The following is an 18,884-nucleotide window of genomic DNA, read 5'->3' as shown; positions in this document are numbered from 1 at the left end:
GACTCGTCACACTGGGAGTGATATTAAAGCAAAGCCACCGCCAGTGCCCAAGAGCACTGGTACCCAGCCCTGGCACTGCCTTTGTAAGCTCGCTGCTGGCAGAAGACGCTGTGGGGTTTTGCCTGGAGAGCCCTCTGGCTCCTTGCCAGGATGGGCTGCTTGTAGCACTCTGCTCTTTCCATGACCTCTTGTGCTTCTGTATTCCTCTCATTAAAGATGAGACTACCCCACAGCCTCCCTGCTCTGTTGGTTGCACTGAGGCCTGGGGAGCCGTGCAGTCCCTGGGGAAGGCACACGCTGGATGTGGATCTGCCTGGATGCCTGCAGAGCCATAAGGCTCCTGCCTGTCCCAGTAGGACACTGCTCTGCCAGTGCAGGCAGGTGCCCATGTCTGTGCCACCTCTCTGTGCCAGGATCTAAATGACATCTGGGTCCATTGCTGAAGCTGAGGATGGGGGACCTTGTGAAGGGAGAGGGCTGCCATCCCTGATGCTGGCAGATGCTTTGTCTCATTTAACTCCCCTTCCAGAACGGGGAGCGGGAACACCAGGAGCACAGTGACACTCAGCAGGGTCTGTGTCACTCCTGCAAAAGTGCCTGTGTGCCTCAGTCCCCTGGACAGAGCTGGGGGGCTGGCAAATAGGAGGACAGGAGGATGTTTCCTCTGCACATGCAGGGCTTCGTATCTAATCGCAGTCTCCAAACTGCAGAGGCTTGCCAGGTCCCTGGCACCTAGCCAGCCTGCAAGTTGCCTCAGTGCTTAGGGGAGTGAAGCATGAGCACAGAAGCAAGCTGTTCTGGCTCCCCAGAAGAGCTTGCAGGGGCTAGGCCCAAAGAGGAAATGGAAACAGCAGAGAGGACGAAAATTGCAGCAGAGACCATGCAAAACACATGGCAGCAGAGCTGGCCAGGCAGCGAAGGCCAGAGGCAGTCCACACTCCCCACACCTCTGAGGTTCTTGGGAGGCTGCTCCCCCATCCTCCTCTGCAGACCAGCGGAGAGTGACTCACATTTGTGACTAGGCATTGATAACCCCTCTTTCAGGCTTACTAGCCATCCCAGTGTGCCGAGTACAGGATGTAGTCGAGCAAACTTTCAGAGCCTTTCCCAGCTCAACCACCTTTCCAGACACTGAGCAGCACTGGGTCTCCCCATGCCAACCCCACTCCTTCTGACAAGGTCCCCAGCTCTGAGCAGAGAAACAGCTACTGTTGTCTGACCATGGCCAAAACGGGAGGCAGATAACAGACAGGATCAGCTAGCAGTTAGAAACCTCAGAAACCAGGTCACCCTCCATGTGCCAGTTGCACACACCTGTAGGTTGTGTTTTCCTGCTTTTCTAAGAATCTGGGTGACAGGCTTTAGAGAGCACCAGGCTGTGAATTGCCTTGTGACTCAGTGGTATAAAGTAAGCACCGAAAAAGTTAACGCTCAATAAAAACTGGCCACAAACCTGTGACATGTTTGACACAGCAAACAACACATAGGCTGTGCAAAGCAGCCCACTGGTGCACCCCACATGCCCTTACAGGAAATGGTGTGTGATCAGCCTTGCGGGCAGCGAACAAGAAAAGGACCTGTTTTCCTATGGTGTCAGCTCTTTACGCAACAACATTTTGCTCTTCACAGGTGCAGAATAATGTCTTAGTGGTTTTTCCACTCTAACCTGCTCCAGTGAAGGGTGAGCCTGATACCGCCATTTGCAGGTACAATATGCCAATACCTGCCTTTGGTCTGCAAAGCCATCTGGGGAGGACCTTATAAAAAAAGTGACCCGCAGACTGCCTAGTTTGCAGCGCTTTCATCACCATCAGATCTCAAAAGCACTGAGCAAGCGTGGCTAACCACACACAAGGAGCAGGAGAAACCCGGAGCAGAGTGGGTGGGTATGTTCTGCACAAATCAAAGAGCCAGCAGAGGCAACGTTTAAAACTCTATTTGTGAGAGGCTCCTCAGCACCTCGCCCTTGGTAGGACAAAGAAATACTTCTATAGTGCAGCTAAACACAGAGGCAGAGAGATGTTGTCACTGGGTGGGTGCTGATCCCACTGAGATAAGGAGAGCGTGGGATGGCACTGGTTGGGGCAAACACGCAGCCCCATAAATGGTGGCAGAAGCAAAACTTAGACCTTCTACACCCAGAGTGGTCCGAGCTTCTCACATCCCATTCATGGCAATGGGCTGTATGGCTGGGCTAGGCAAGCATCCCTGGAGCAGTGATGTTTTGCAGAAGCTGAGAACATGGCCCAGAGTGGTTTTAGAGCTACTGGGGGTTAATGCTGCTCTTTGTATCTTGCAATCTCCCTCCTAGACGTTTAGTGCCTTGTATGGTAAACCCAGCTGTGCTGCCTTTAAAACCACATCCTGCAGGGTAAGCATAGCAATCTGAAGCATGAAACTTGCTGGGTGTTCATCTCCCCAGGCTGAAACTTAAGGGTTAAACCACCCCCAGGCCCCATCACTGTTGCTGTTTCCTTTCTTCAGAGCTGTTGCTCTGCAGAGCAACACAAGTGTGGCTCACTCAGCCAGTGTTAGACCAGAAATGTTCCCAGGCATCACAGCATCTCTTGGGCTCATAAGTTGCTACCTGTCCCATTGCTGCTGCTTTAGAAACCACAGCTTTTAAAATCGGGCAGATTTAAAATCTGTATGTTGAGTGCATGGGACCTCAGCTATTTCACTTGTCCCAGACTCCACTCCCCAGCTCCTGTTGACCCCTGCCCTGCTCTCAGGCCCCGCTGTCCTAGGCATGGCAGTGCATTTTTCTATGTGTACCTGTCCCCCCTGCCCCATCCTGGCACAGTCTCCTCCCAAACACATTGCAGTCTGCCTCAAGGTGAGTCAACACAGACCCACAGAAGCTCTCACTCTCTTGGACTACTGACCTGGGACGTCCCCTTAACAAAAACTGTTTTTCTTTAACAGAGACAAAAACATGGGGGAAATCTTTTCCACTGCATACCTGGGGGTGTTGTCTCCCATTTTACTAATATATTACAGTTTTTAAATGTATATTAAAAAGCTAAAACGGATCTTTACCAATGGTAAAGAAGCCCGTCATCTTTCTACAGAACCCAAGGAGAACTCAAGTACAGAGCTGAAATGGGGAGAGAAAGGGCAGCAGCAAAGGACAAATCACAAGAATCTCTAAGAGTGATAGCTCTGGAAAATGAAACTCTGCCAGCGAATGTACTTGCACACCCCTTAAGGTACAACACACTCAAAGAAATGTGTTTATCCTAGACTACATTATAGAATATCAGTAAAAATGGAGTCCATGAGGTCTCTGGGATGAGGAAGACAGCCTAGCAAAAGGGTTTGATGCTCTCTTTGATTTTGTAGGTTGGGCTTTATCTTTGTAGCCCCAGGGCATTCATTTCAGTTGCAGTGAACAAGCTATTTCAGAGCAGAGTGCTAGTCCCAGGGTTGAGCCAAAGGCCCTCAGTTCCAATCTAGGAAACGTGAAAATCCCTGTTGTGCTGTCTCAGTCAGACTGCAAAGCTGATACTCATTGCTAAGCGGGAGTTCAAATCTTAGCTGATATATCTAAGAGCCCCACTATTTAATTGCAACAAAGATTTAAGCCAAGCACTTAAATTTCCTAACAGGAGGCTTTCAGATGGCTTGGGAAGGCACCAAATCTTCATGTGACCCTCAGAGCGGGTTCTGCTGAAGGTCTGAAACATAATGGTTGCTGGATGCAAAGTGATACTCAGCCCCACTCATGTCCTACAGAAGAAGAGCTGGGGGATGGGCAGGTCTGTCTGCATGTACTGGTAGAAGTGCTTCTCACTTTTTTTGAAGGAAAACTTGTCTTTTTGACTGAAATATTTTCATTCAATGCAGTGGCTTTTCTATGAAAATGTACCATTTTATTTTTAATATGCTGACTGCCTTTCTGTTTCTTTTGTTACAATCCTGGGCAGCAAAATGAAGACAGGCTATGAACATGAGAGCAGGACAAGGTCAGAGCCAGTCACTCTGAGAAGGAGCCACTCTTTGCCCACTAGCTACCCAGGGAGGCACAGGGAGCAAGTGGAGGCACTCAGGGCAGAAATTAAATGGGAAGGAAAACCAGAGCATGCAACTGGAGCAAAGAGAGAAGTGTGAGGGAAAAGGAGGCCAGGAACCACGCGTGAGGCTGCAGTCCTTTAATGAGAAGGAATATTTCTCTTGCTAACGTGCTCATTTGTTTCTTTTCCCTAATGTCAAACTGAAGGCTGAAGGAACACAGCAGGGTGGGACAGCGGATGGCAGCAGGGTGCCTGTCCTGTGTAGGCTTACCCCAAAACACCTGGACCTCAGCAGGCCTGCAGAGAACCAGTACTGAGCTGGGCAGAAGTGCTTAGCCTTTCTGCTGCTGTTTTCCAGACTGTCATCTGTGGGAATTTCAGAAGCCCCTGGATTCCAGGCCTGCATACACTTCCCGCTGACCTTTCCGGATGGGCTGTGGGAACAGCAGAGATGTTAGTTTGGGAATCCTCATTAACACACCTTCAAACAACAGCAGGGTCTTGGCCCACACAATACATGAAGGAAAAAACAGAACAGAGAGAGCAGGCGTAGCGCTGCTCTGCTAGTGTGCACGGTGCACAGGAGGCTGCAGTTCTGCTCCTGACTCCCTGTGGCAGCACCAGGAGAAGGGGCTCCACCTTCGCCACCTTTTTCCTCTGCTCCCAGGAAAGCTTGGAGGTTGAGCGTACTGGATGCTTCTTCAAAGGAGCAAGAAGGGCATATGCTACAGATTACCAACTCTGGCTATCCCTCCCTAATCAGCAAAGAGAGATGGAAAAAATGCAGGTACTCCATACCTCATAGTCCGGGTTTGGAACGGGGGGAGGACGCTGCATCTTCTGACCTGCAATAGAGGCAAAGAGAGGTCATCCTTGGTGGTGATTCCTATAACACAGCATGAGGAACTTTCACAGAGATGATCTCAGGGGAATGCATACCATGAGTCAACTCACAAGGTTTTATCATGAGCTTAGAACTTTTAAAGACCCAACTGCTGCAGGCAGGAGGCTTATGATCATTTAGGAAGAAATCAGCTTTCTTTTAGAAAGGGTGAATTTCTAGCTTTCCTGGTTGTGAAGAAATACTTGAAAACAAGAAGGCCCCATAAGCACAGGCCCAGGCTACAGCTCCACAATATGGATACCAGATCTACACTCCTCTGCCTCAGCAAACTGCACAGGCATGAGCATATCTTCGCATTTCTGTTGAACCCAGCACACAACATGCACACTAAGCACACAAGAGAGAATTTAGACTTGCTGAAAGATTTATATCAGCTTTGTGGAGGCTAGGGGAAAAGCGGCAATGCCTGATCTGCACAAAGCCTGGCTGGTGAGCACCCATGGTGCTTGTCTGACAGGCAGTCTCCTGGTAAAAAAGTCACCATCAACACTTCACGAATAAATGCAAACCAGCATCGTCAGGACAGCACACTTCATCGCTTTATCCTGGCATTTATAACCCATGAGCCCCACTGCTGGACCCACTGGGTCACCAAACCATGGCCTCAGAAGCCAGAAATTCAAATTTATAGTTTTAATAACACCATGATTTCTAATCACATGTTCTGTGTGTAGGCCTAATTCTTGGTCTTTGATTTCCTGAGACAGGAGCTGAATGGGCCGGGGCCAGCCTGGGTTTGCAGCAACACTTGCAAGCTGAGCATCTGCTGTACAGCGTTTGCTTCAGCACAGACTCAATGCTGCTGCACAACAGCCTGTGAAATGGTTTCCTATGGGCAGGAAGCCTTTGACACAACACGGCAGCTGCACCTATCCCATAAAAGAAGGCAGCCTGGAGCAACAGATGTGGCAAGCAGGAGTGTTGTTTGGCGAGGTCTTGGAGGCTTGGCGGGAACAGAGGATGCTCCATCACTCAGCAGGGGCAAGTGTTTAATTTACCGCTTAGCAGACATCACGGAGAGCAGAGACGCCTGAAATGGCTCTTACCTCGTGGCCGACTGCCAGCGCCAGCGCTTGCTCTCCCCTTCCTGTTTTTGCTGAAGTAATAGACCAGAATCAGCACCCCAAAAGTAATGAGAAGGTCCGCAGTGATGATCCCTGTCACGGCCAAGGCATCCAGCTCCTCACAGTTTGTGCACACTGTCAGAAGGAGAGGTGAAGGTGCTCAGAGATAGGCACCCTTCCTTTCCAGCAAGGAAAGTCCAGGCCTCACTCATCTCCTTAATGCTAGCAGAAAAGATACAGTTCTGGGTAGGAGGGAGAAAAGAGCAAACAGAAGTGAAGGGGGACAGCACAGGCCATTCCATCCGCCCCGCCATTTCAGTCTGCAAACAGACACAGCCAGGGGGCTGCTGTGTGCAGCCTCCTGTGCTATCCTCTGCTGTTGGCATGGTCTGAGCCAGAGGGTGCAAAATACCCCCTAGATCATTACCCTCCTCTGCCTACACTGGACTCTTAAGTCCTGAATGCAGAGCAGCTGCCCAAATTTCAAATGGCTCAGAGGCTTAAATCACTCTGTTGGCAGGGATGGGGGGTGAACTCCCCCTGGCTGATGGTTCACAGAAATCAGGCTGTGTGCTCCAGATGGGAGGTTTCCACTCTGCAAGATAAGAAGTGCCTCTGGCCTTTGTGACAGACATTACTCTTGCTTTGCAGCACGGCAGAAGTGGTATAAAAGAAGCTTGTGCACTGTGTGGAATGTGGGAACCATTGACACGCAACCAGCTTGAGAACAGCAGAAGGGAAAGGAGTAGAGAGCAGGGAGATTCCTCTTGCCAAAAGTGTATTCTTGCACTTTTTTACTGCCCACACAGAGTGGGAAGGGCCTCAGCAGAATTGCATTCACCCAGCCCAGCAGCACTGAAAATCAGGCCTCAGCTCCTAACATCTGTCACTGAAATGTGTAGACTTTATCTTTATCCCATAGACTGAGTGCTTTTTCACTCACCTCTGGCATTCAGGTACATTTCATACTTCTTTTCACCTGCCGAACAACTCACATTGGTAGGAGAGCTGTCGTGATTCTCTATAACGTACTTCTTCTCACTGCTGCCATCTTTCATCCCTGTTAACTTCCAGCTTATGCTGTCTGTGGTCAAGGGACATGTGATTGTCACCGTGGTTCCGGAAATCTCCACCAGGAATTCTTTATTGGAAGATAGGCCAAGGAGAAGGGAAACTAGCATTACAAACAACTTCTGAGCAGGCTTCCCTGCCCACCCTTGATCCCGCCATGACAGTTTGCGCTGCAAAATCTTTGATTTTATGGTGTAATGTAAATTCTCTGTGTATGTGTCTTCTTTGCAACACTGAACAGTATCAAAATACTATCACAGAGTGTTCAACTTTATGTCAGAGAGCCTGGCTGCCTGCTATTCTCTTGGAGACCATTAACAGTAATTAGGGGCAACTCGTTATAGCTGATTTTTCTGATCAGTGATGACAGTAGCAACTAACACACAAAAAATATTTTCCTCCTAAAATACTGCTTGAACTCAAATATTTCTGTCTGCCTTTTAGTCCTCACCTGTGAGGCATCTGGAGTCTTTATATCATGCTAAATAGTTAGGAATGCTGGTAAAATACACTTACTCTCTACTGGTTCGGTATTCTCCGCAAAGGAGAGAATAATAAGTGTTAATGAATCAGCCTGCTATTACCTTACTGTTCATTGCTGTTTGAAAATGCCCAACCTGGCTTGGAGTTCACTAGCAATAATTAGAGACAATTCGTGACGGCCAATTTTTCAAATCAGTGAGATCAGTAACAATTAATGAACAGGGAATTTTTCCTATCCTACAATATGTGCAGAATTCAAATATTTCTCACTTGTGAGGTGTAGTTTGTCTTTTTATCACACTAAATAGTTAAGAATGCCAGTAAAATATACTTACCCTCCTGAGCTGCGGTGCCGACTACAAAAGAAAGAATAATAAGTGGTAAGTAATTTAGCTACTGATATCATACACCCTTCCTACTTCAAGGATCTCCTTTCTGAACTCAGCTGTTTGAAAAAAATGTTTATACTCCTGTATTTCTACTAAAGATATTAGAAGCATTCTGTTAGCTGAGATGGGATGTTGTTTTGAAATGAAGTCTTTTCCTTTGGCAGCCATTTTTAACATGGACTGACGCAGAATGGAAATCTGAATAATTTTCTGACCCAGTTTAGAAAAAGGGTTATTGCAAGCTGCACACCCAACAATTTTGCTTTATAGTCATGGACCAAAACCTGGAAAATCATGCCTGGTTTCTGCAGTAAGAACCACTGTCCTCTGCAAAAGTGTACTCGCTGGAGGATTGGACCTTGACTCTTGATTTAACACTGTAGAACAGTTTATCTATGTGATTTTTCTCTCTTGGCAGGAAACAAGTAGCTCCATTGAAGTCTCTGGAGCTGGATTATTATAGAAACAGTTTTTAGGAGGTTTGAATCAGACTTGTGATTTGCTTTAAAGACATTTGTTGATAGAAAGTAACATCATAAAGTAATGACCTGTATTCATGTGTTCAGCGCTGTTGTCTCATCCCAGGTAACGTTTGCTTTACAATAGGAGTTACTTGTAACAAAACTGTAGATTTGAAATTCTACAGGCATAGGACTTGGCTGGAGAGAAGGTGATCTGATGCTTTTTTCTTTATATAAGATGAATTTAAATTTGAAAAAAGAGCAGGCCATTGCTAAACCAAATGTTTTCAATCTTCTCAAAGAATAGCAGTTGGTATTTGCAGCACATTGGCAGAGTAGCTGTAGCCTTATTGTAGTATCTTTTAATTGTCTTTCAAACTTATCTCTCATAGTTACCAGCTTCTTTATAGTCTTTACAGATACTCTGTACTTCATCCTAAACCAGCTTTCTAAATGCTGGTCTGTTCAAACTGGTAACATGGATATTGCTACCACTCCCACGATATCACAGGGAGTCTGAACTGAAGTTATTTACCCACAATCACAAAACAGTTTAAGAAAAGTGCATGAATAAAGCATAAAAATAAAACTAAAAGCACAGAATCTTATAGTTCACACTGCTGCAGAAGGCAGTGCATCAAGCTCCAGCCCTGCTGCATGAAGTTTGGAGCCCAGGTGCCTTAGTGGATCAGCTAGCAAGCAAAATTTGACTAGGGACCTTAGCTTCTTTTCTCTAGCCTGAGAGGGTTGGATTCCCATTTCTCTGTCCCTGCAACCTGCACCCTGAGTGGAACACTTGCTCTGGAGAGCAGCAGCTCCATAGGCACTGTACGTGCCAGTTGCAGGAGATGTGGCTGCAGGTACTTTGCAAAACCAGGCGCATGCCCCCATGCTTTCTCCTTTGCAGCCCCTGGGCAGCCACCCTGCCGGTCCCCACAGGCTTCTGGCCAGCTGTACTCACCCACACACAGCAGGAGTCCCAGGAGAGGCAAGGACTGCTCCAACCTCATCCTTGTGTTCCTCCTTCTCTTGCTCTTCTCTACCACATCAGATTGGCATCCCTGCGGCTGGCTGCAAGGGAAGAAAGAACACACTGGCTTTTCAAGTTCTCACTTACAAGAAAGAGGCCCAAGATTTTTTTCCCAGAATTGTGTACAGCAACGAACTGAGCAGTGCTGGGGAGACTCACTGTTTCCAGTGAAACCTGCAAGCAGCCAAGAAAGACACAGAACACATATGATAAAATAAGCCCATGTCAGGAAGTGCGGAGGCTCAAAACCTCCTCACAGAACGTCATTGACAGCAAGGGGTGGCTGCTCTGCACCAGCCCAGTTCAAGTCTCAGGAGAAACTGTGGTAACTGGCCTAGGAGCAGCAGGAGAGCTAAATGAGCCTGGATTAGCTTTGCTATCAGGACCTTCCCAAAAACTTTTCAAAGCCAGTGTTTCTGAAGGTCAACTACTGCAAGCAACTTAACATAGGAGGGAATAAACAGAGGAACCAGAAATTCTATGAGAAGCTCAGCACCTAGAGACACTGCATGGCCAGCAGAGATGAGCCTGTAAGTCCCAGGCTGTAAAACCTGGGGGTTTTAGTCACTGATGATGCAACCTGGGCTCTACTTTTGTTATTTTGCTCTAACACAACCCATTAATTCCTGCTGCCTCTTCAAGAGTGGTGTTTGCCAGCTCTTCATCTGGACTCACCTCTGCATACATACTGACAGCGAGGAGTGCAGCAAAAGTGGTGGCTAAGCACAGCAACCCCTGCTGCACACCTCTGACCTAAAGCTAATGCTCTGCTCCCAACAGCTACTTGAGGACATGCTTTTTCGTTAGCAGGGAACTTGCTTTGTTTGTGTTGCTGTTTCTCCTCAGTTTCTGTATAAGACTGCAGAAGCAATTCTACATTTTCATGCAGCATTTGTAGTCGTGTTACTAATTGCACCTACAATAAAATCAGCTTTATTTCTGTAAAGCACATTTATGTCTGTCTACTTAGCAGTCTAGCAGCCCTCACGAAAGGTAAATGCTAGGGGGAAGGCTAAGGCTGTTTGGAGAAAGCCTCTGTCTCATGAGCTGCCAAAAAGAGAAGGGAACATGGCACAGCGAAGGCATCCCGAAAGCCTGAGACCTCCTTCCATGCACAGCCAGGAGATGTCCAGACCCTGGGCTCAGTCACCTCTGCCATGGTCCCGCCTGGATGGAGGCCTTGCAGCACCTGTTGCAAGAAGTCAGAGAATCATAGAATTGTTTAGGTTGGAAAAGACCTTTAAGATCAAGTCTAACTGTCAACCCAACACCACCATGCCCACTAAACCACGTCCTGAAGTGCCACGTCTACGTGTTTGAAGTCACTGGTGCTGTGCCTTCCCTTAGGCTTGCCAACCTGGGGCACAGCAGCCTGGCTCCACTAGAGGAGGCTCCTGCCCCTACGGTGTCCCCTGCTCGCACCACAGCGGGCTCCTGCCTGCCTGCCTCAGCAAGGGAGCCTGCTCTTGCCCAGCTTGCACTTTAGGCGGGCAAAGACCTCCACACCTCCATGGGACTGGGCCAAGGGCCTCTCCAGGCTTTGCTTCCAGCAGCGATGCTGGCATGGACAGAGTGGAAGCCTACCGTCTTTCCGTTTCAGTCCACTTGAAGCCTACAGAGGTGGCAGCGCTGCTCATACAGTTGGGAGAATAGTGGGGATTTGAGGGCTCGCGCCCAAAGCAGACATTGCAAAGGCAGCCAAGGCTCCCTCCTCCCAGGAGGGTGCTCTGCGTCTCGGCACGTGCCACACACATCTCAAGGGATGCCTCTCCAGATGCCTGGAAGGATGGAGCTGGCATCTTGCTCCTTCCCAAGAGCTCACCATTTAATGTCATGGCTAATCACAATGTGGTGGGCCCTATTTCATTTATCAAGGTTCTCTCTTTAGCTGTCAGGTCTTTCTTTTACTTACTTCTGTTTCAAAATGAAACATCAGAGAATTTAGGTTACTAGTAAGAGTGTCAGGGACATGGTCTTCTCTTAACAGCTGGAGTCAGCACGTTTTGAAGCAAGACATTGAAGGTCTGCAGGTAAAGATCGGAGCAGACCCTCTTCCCAGTCCTGCGTGTTGTTACACAAATGTAGTCTCAAGTGAGAGCCAGTAGTGTTGCTATGTGGCCCGAGCGGCCAAAGGGCAGTTGCAGCAAGAAACATACTTGTCCTACTGGACTCTGCATGGGCTGCCTGAGGATAAGAAGTTGCTGCTGTGCAGAAATATCTTAGGAGGCGGCAGCAAATTGACTGCTGAGCACTGCCTTACAGATACTTGAAACAAAATCTGAACAAAACCCCAGCCTAATAAATATTTATGTCAGCAACGAAAGAAATGGAGATGATGTTTTGGAATAGTAACTGAGTGGAAATCTGGGGAGATGCAGTGATGAAGCGTTAACACAGGGCCAAATTATTCCCATGAAAATAGGGATATCTGGTATCTCAGAGCTACGAGCAGAGACATAAGTGTCTGTGCTGTTCTGTGAGCAATCCATGAGACTGATGGCCTCAGTCCTTTTTTACATTGCCAAATTTGTAACTTGAAGTTTAAAAGTTAAAAATAATTCAGTATTCTCCGCAGAAATTGCCACAAGGATGTTAATAGCAGCAAATAGGAGGAGAGATGTCCGTTCACACAGTTGCTCATTAGCAGGAAGTCAGAGAGTCCTGCTGCTGTCCTCTTTCCACCAAAACCTTGTTCTGGCCAGTTCTGATATCCTCTCAGTGCATCCCAGGTAATCCAAAACATCCCATCGGAGCCCATACTGCTGCACAGCAAGAGCGCCCTCACTCTGCTCATTAGCTCTAGGCTGAAGGGAGCCCTTCAAAACACCCAGAGGCTAGGGCACCCTTCCCGTCCCTGCCTTGGCACTACTGCAAGGAAAATTAGAATCAGTCACAACGAAAGCTCATAACCTGGGATGACTTCTTGGAACTAGACCATGGACCAGACACAAACACAGCCACAGCCAGCAGCAGGTTCTGCTGTTAAAGTGATTTATGGTCTTCAAATGCAAACATCCTTATTTTGCCGACACACGTGCACAACTCAGTTTCATGCTCTCACAGCTGCCACGCGCCACCAGGAAAATATTTTGTGTCACACTGAGTTTCTCTACTACCTTGTGCTGCTTGTTGAACACGGTGGGGTTTCCCCAGCTGTGCCTGGACTACCATCTGGCTGGACTTGTGTCCAATGTAATTGTCTCTCGACTTTTCCAAGAACTTTACAAGCCCCAGTTAATGCAGTCTCCAGTTCTGCGGGATGGCTGCAACCAAGTAGCGTTATAATGATCCCTTTACTGTAGGTATCTGTTTCAGTAGAACACTTCCATCCCCTGGATATGTGCCCACACTGCTGCCACGGCTATTTTGGCTTGCTTTTTTTGGATCGTTTGCAGGATTGTGCTAAACAAATGGCTTTCATTCCTTCGGGCTATCTACAAACACCTTCAGGCAAATTTTCTTTTAGGAGCAAAATTACCTCCCACAAGAGGGGAGTGGCTTCAGGTAGAAGCTGGGAGGAGGGATGATTGCAACACAAGAGAGCAAAGGAATATGGGAGGCAGAAGAAATTAATCTTACCTGGAAAACCTCCCTGTTTTGCACACATAAGCGAGCTGTGCTGGCCACACCTTGCCTTTCAGTGCAAGGGCAGGGAGCGCTCTCTGACTCAAGCAAGAAGGAATACACACATTGCCTTGCAGGCCAAGCTGAGAGAAAGGAATTTGCTCCGCTGTGCTGGGAACGCTTTGAGAAACTCATCTTTCATCAGGTTATTGAGAACCTGAAACAAATTTCTCTTTCTGATACTGCTCAACCTGTGGAGTACGGACTTGTCTTCCTGATGCATGGCCCCAAGTGGCTGGGTGCTGTCCTCTTCTTTGGGGTACAGCTCCAAGGTAAGGAAACCTGGTACTGTCTGGCCTCAGTTGCCATCTTGACTTTCCTCTTCTGATCCCTTAATTATCATCCTCATTAAGGCAGCAACTTAAGGCAGTCTCAGATACTTGTTGTAGACGATTGCTGTGATTCTTTCGGTCCAGGGTTCACTGCAAGTGACTGGAAGTGATTGAGTTTCTTCAACAAACAGGTTTAGGTGTGTTCAAGCGGAAGAAGAACACTGATCTCATTCTCAGCTCTGGTTACACATCTTTTCCTTTCCTGCCAGGAATCTGGACTTTACTCCTAGATGTTTTTTTCACTATCTTTGTTACTAGACAATCCGAGATTGTTAGGCAGCACTGGGTTTAGATCCTTCACACAGCAACGATTCCAGACCAACAATAAACTCGCTTGAATTTTCAGTGGCTTGTATCAATATAGCTGGAATCTAAGAACACCATGTCCTCCTTTCCCAAATGCATCAGCACATGGATACGCTCGGTAATCTATGTTGAAAAAAGTATTTTACACTTATTTCCCACACTTGTTCTTTTAAGGGATTTTAAAATGAAAAGATTTGACACCGAATCTTTGGATGAGTAACATGATCTCTGCCAATGAAGTTTTTCAAATGTGAACACTTTCAATGTTTTGGCATTTCAAATATTTTCTCCTTTGAGAAAAATTATTTGGCAAGGAAATCTTTGATTATAAATTCTTTTCAAATACAGAAAAGGTATGGATTGTCTTTGTTATGAAGCCATATTTTACAACCCCAGATAAACTTTTCTTTGCTTGAATCACACTGGCATGTGTTAACCTATCTTCCTAAAGTGACAGTGAATATCTTCTTTTTCTGGTGGGTTAGTCTGACCAGTGAGGAAAAGGAAGCTAATGGGAGCACATGATAAGGAACAGGGAGGACTGTCCCTTTCAGCAGCAGCAAGATTTTTAGCTCAGCCCTGCTGTTTTGCAGGAACTAACCCGCTAACTAACTCGGAGAGCTAAAGCAGTCAGGCAAGCAACTCCGCGACTGCGGGGAAAAAAGTGAGCACTTACAGTACCACAGTTTTGGCAGCACCAATCTGCCAGAGTGATTGAACTCGGTCTGGAATGGCAGAACAAGCCAGAGGACAACCGGGGCTCAGGCGTGAGGCATCTTCACCAGCAACCCTTTGGTTTTCCTATTTTTCATTTTTCTTCTTTCTGTGTCTTGATGCTCTCTCTTGCTGATTGTCTCTCTTTCAGCGTAGCACCAACTTAGCGATGCTACCTTATTTTTAAAAAGGCAGCTGCGGTGGTTTGGTTAACAGAGGATGTTTCTTTGACAAGCAAATGCTTACAGATTTACCTTGAGGATTTCCTGTAGAGTTCCTCAGCCTTACTATATTTGACTGTAGTTGTCCAGCTGGGCTATTAACCTTCTAACAGGCACTTCTTACATCAATAAGAGCAGTTTTCACCATGGTGTGCAGGACACTCAGGCTGATAATACAAAGCATATAAAGGAAAGTTCTAGCACAGGAAATAGCAATTGTTTACTGGGGCTCAGCAGTGCTCCTTGAAAGGGCAGGACTACTTTTCTGAAGAAATCTGCTTGGGGAGTTAAGTGCAGTAGAATGTAATCACTTGTGAAAATGTGACCAGGACAAGCACATGAAAAGTTATATGATATCTTCGGTGCCAGTCAGGAGCAAGTGTATATTTAAGGAGGGGTGGCTTTTACAACAGCATTGCACCTCCTAGATGTCAAGTTTGCTCATGCCTGAAAAGAGACATTTCCCCCCCAAACAAAGTCTATTATCCCTATAGACAAGCCCTTCTCAGTGGTCCTTTCTCAACCAGTTATCAGATCTGTAAGTGTAACTGTGCAGCCACAAAACTACAAAGCAAGCCCTGTACCAGCAGTTCAGACGACTGCAAAGTCCCTCAAAACCAGCACTGCGCAGCTTGCACATCAGCTGACAAAATCCATGAAGCGCAGGTGATCTCTGCATACACAGGATCACCTCCCTCAGTGTAATTACATCTGTGTGCTTCTGACTGTCAGGTTAAACATTGACAGGGATAGATAAGGCAGGCTCCTGCATAGACTAAATGCAGATAAGGAAAAGTGATGAGCTTACTCCTAGACAGCAGCTTTCTTTACCTCTAACCCCTGCTGTTTTCCCTGCAGCACTGTGGCCTGCGGCAGCCGTGGAAGTTTACACTTCCAAGGAAGTGGATGCTGTGAACGGCACTAACCTGCGGTTAAAATGCACCTTTTCCAGCAGCAGCCCTATTAGCCAGCACCTGTCAGTGACGTGGAACTTCCAGCCTGAGGACCTGAGCTCTCATGAGCCAGTGAGTGAGACCTTTACACTCCATTTCATTGATGCACACTTGCTCAAACAAACCAGTCCCAAGGCCCAGCACTGGGTAAGCCCGGTGACTGCAAAAATTCCAGGTGTGGGTATGAATGGGCAAGCACAGCTGAAATGCACAAGGCACCGTCTTTTGAAATGGCCTCAGAGCTCATCTGAGAGTGACTGGGCCAACACAGCTCTCTTCAGCTTCGGCCATGTGCCTCAGCCAGTGCCATTCCACTTCCACGCGCTGCTTCTATCACAAACACCGCACAGTGCGTAGGAATGACAGATTCCTTTCTTTCTTGTAGGTATTTTATTACCTGAAGGAGCCCTACAAGCTGTCCGCTGGGCGGTTTAAAGAACGAGTCACCTGGGATGGGAATATTGAGCGTAATGATGTTTCCATCGTTATCTGGAACTTGCAGCCCACTGACAATGGGACATTCACCTGCCAGGTGAAGAACCCACCAGATGTTGATGGCACAATTGGTGAAGTGCGACTCAGAGTTGTGCAGAAAGGTGAGAGGCCAAGAACCCCACCAGAGGTCATGTGAATTTAGCCAGTGCGAAGCATTGGCAGGTCTTCCTCCACATTTGGGAAAATACATAGAAGAAAAGGGATTATAAAGAGAAAGCATGAGGGTAGTTAATGGATACAAGGAAAAAAGGAGCCTGAGAGAAGGTTATAGTCACGAATACATGTTCTCAGCCACATATCAAGAGCCCTCTGTGTGTCCTTCTTGTTCATTTATCTGTTTCTCTCCGTGCAGTGCATTTCTCAGAAATCCACTTCCTGGCGGTGGCCATTGGGTCTGCTTGTGTTCTGATGATCATTGTGGTGACAGTTGTGATTATCTGTCGACACCATCAGAAGAAAGCGCAAGAGAAGAGGATCAAGGTGGCAGACACTGAACTGTAAGGACAGAGGAGAGAGAGAGAGAAAGTCTTCTGGGAAAGCTTGTCAAATGTACCTCTATAGCTATTCTGAATCATTGACTTGGACCCTACACTAAGCATCTACAATGCAAAACGGCCAGCATGATTAGCAATAATTGGCTGCTTACTTGCAGTCAGAACAGAGCCCCAGGATGAACAAGCTTTGGAGTCCTTATTTCACTCTTGCCCTTCACAGTGGCTCCTCACTCAGAGAAGGATCCAGCTGTTGTGGTGGTAGCTGGCAGACAATCACTCTGTTCTTTCCTCTGTGAACCTGACACTGTGTTCACCATGCATCTAGCATGCTTGTTCTCTTATCATAGCACTTCTTTTTATATGTTATGTATGTTATAAGTAACTCAGAAGGTGACTCTGCTGCTCAGAATGTCTGATGCTGATCTGGGTTTTTTTCTTTTTTTTTCCTTTTTCTATAACAGTAGAGAAAAGGAGAATCTGAAGATTAGAGAAGAAAAGGAAGCCAGTCCACTGGAAGACTAGAGATCTTTGATGGTATACACAACGCAGGTATCCATTCAAACATTCTCTAATTAATGTCTCAGTGTTACGGCAGACTTTCTAAGACAGTTTTACTTAGGTATTTCACTTCTATGGCCATGGTAGCCGTAAACAGAAACAACTGAAACCACAGCTGCAGTTTGCTCTTGAGGGACCTTCAGAGAGACTGAAGACTGAACAGGCAGTGGAGACAGAACAGTGTTGAGGATCGTTGGTAGGAAAGCCGTTATTGCTGCTTTCTGCAACATGCCTGCTTTGTGGATAAAGAGGATTGAATTAATTTCCTTTCGCCAGTTTTGAATCGTTTTGATTCATTTAATCTTTATTGTTTTAAAATTGCTACAGGAAGACTAAAACTGTTTCCAGATCTGCTGGCTTTGCTGAAACAGTTCAGCATAATTTTTACCCACTCAATTTCTGAGGTCAGCAGTTGCCTCTACTATTTTTTTTTCAACAGTAACCCTGACTAATGAATCTGTTTTGTTTTTCATATAATCTTCTTCTTAGGTACTTCTAAAGCAGATGGTGAAAGCTTGTAATTTTGGATGTTAGGACAAAGCTGAATTACAGACGCCTCATGCTGCGAGTGTGGTATCCCTGCTCAACCCGAAATTCTTGCAAGGAAAGAGGATGACATTAACATAAGTTATAGATTTCCTTCATTGAAGCAAAGCAGGAGGAGCTTGCCCCATGAACAAGGAATTTTCCTTAATCTTCACACCTGCAGAATGTGAAGAAAGCTGCTCTGAAGATGTAAACATGCCAAAAGATTTGCCAATATAGCTGACTGAACAGAGACTTTCAAAGCATCTGAGCAGACACACTCTTGCACCTTAAAAATGGCAAGGTGCATATGTGTTGCCCAATTGTTCCTCCCTCAGAATCCTCTTTGACATCAGGAAAAGGAAGACTGACTACATGAGGGATCAGAGGAGCAGCCAGTTACTACAATGTACTTTAAATCTCTTCGCTACCTTAAGTGAGAAGTATTATAGTTTGGGAATGTATGCGGTTTCTTATTAGGGATAACGTTGACCAGTGGGTGTGCTTTTTATATCGATCTCTTGCCGCTTCAGTAGGCTTTGTAACTATGGTAGCTGAGAAGACTGTCTCCTGCTGCGTGGCGTGCGGCCATGTGCTTCAGCAGCTCCCCTCCTCTTTCCTCTCCCGCTCTGCCGGTATGTCCCAACATTGGCCTTCTTTCCCCGCTCCCCCCCTTCCCTCTGAAGGAGCACACCAGCACCAGGTGGGATGCTTCTGTCCCTGCTCAGCAGCTGTACACGCACCGTTGTAGGCGCCCCAAAATTGTGGCTGGCAGCAGCTGCTGCGGTTCAAGTTCAGAGACTGCCCTGAGCAAGCGATGCTCCGCGGTGCGCTGTCCCGCTGCCGTCCCACTGCCGTCTGGTGGGGTAGCAGCAGTCCATGGCTGCCAGCACAGTATCAGGCTGCCAGCGACAACAGCAATATCCCACTTTCTCCGGGTGCCGTTTATTGCCCAGGCGACTGCCAGCGCGTCTCACCCCTGTGTTTGACAGGCTCCCTTAGCACGTACCCTGTACCTCCACAGACTTATTCTCTCTAAGGCAAACAAAGCCCAGCTCATTGGAACAGCAGAGCTGTTATGGTATTGAACCAGCACCAAATCATCAGCCCATTTGTCTAAAGAGTAGCTTTATGACTTTATTACCCCACCTGTAATTTGCTGGCCACATTATCTGTTTGTACACATTCGTTTCCAGTCGCGCGTGTCGTAAATAAAGGCGCCTCGTGGAGAGCACTGGTGGTGTTAT

At 47.0% G+C, this 18,884-nt stretch overlaps 3 protein-coding genes across 3 annotated transcripts in view; 2 read left to right on the top strand and 1 right to left on the bottom strand.

Annotated features, from left to right (window-relative positions):
- Positions 1–4,390: 4,390 nt before the first annotated feature.
- CD3E (CD3e molecule, epsilon (CD3-TCR complex)) lies at positions 4,391–9,604 on the bottom strand. Its single transcript, XM_010574996.1, has 7 exons — positions 9,575–9,604; positions 9,347–9,456; positions 7,871–7,891; positions 6,925–7,122; positions 5,964–6,116; positions 4,812–4,858; positions 4,391–4,447 (listed from the first exon to the last, which is right to left on the bottom strand). The coding sequence occupies exons 2-7, from the start codon at positions 9,393–9,395 to the stop codon at positions 4,391–4,393; spliced, it is 525 nt and encodes a 174-aa protein (XP_010573298.1). The 5' UTR covers positions 9,396–9,456; positions 9,575–9,604.
- A 3,507-nt stretch (positions 9,605–13,111) lies between these two features.
- On the top strand, positions 13,112–17,076 carry MPZL2 (myelin protein zero-like 2). The gene is made up of 5 exons (XM_010574995.1): positions 13,112–13,311; positions 15,471–15,637; positions 15,951–16,161; positions 16,413–16,557; positions 17,016–17,076. Exons 1-5 carry the CDS (start codon positions 13,257–13,259, stop codon positions 17,074–17,076), a joined length of 639 nt encoding a protein of 212 aa, XP_010573297.1. The 5' UTR covers positions 13,112–13,256.
- A 1,108-nt stretch (positions 17,077–18,184) lies between these two features.
- MPZL3 (myelin protein zero-like 3) overlaps positions 18,185–18,884 on the top strand; it is a 6,842-nt gene continuing 6,142 nt past the window's right edge. The window contains exon 1 of the mRNA XM_010575099.1: positions 18,185–18,272. Within this exon, the coding sequence (XP_010573401.1) occupies positions 18,185–18,272 (88 nt within the window). The remainder of the gene's footprint in view (positions 18,273–18,884) is intronic.

This window comes from Haliaeetus leucocephalus, unplaced genomic scaffold, assembly GCF_000737465.1.
Source record: "Haliaeetus leucocephalus isolate CR32 unplaced genomic scaffold, Haliaeetus_leucocephalus-4.0 Scaffold450, whole genome shotgun sequence".
NCBI classification, from domain to species: domain Eukaryota; kingdom Metazoa; phylum Chordata; class Aves; order Accipitriformes; family Accipitridae; genus Haliaeetus; species Haliaeetus leucocephalus.
This window is presented reverse-complemented; position numbering and strand designations above follow the sequence as displayed.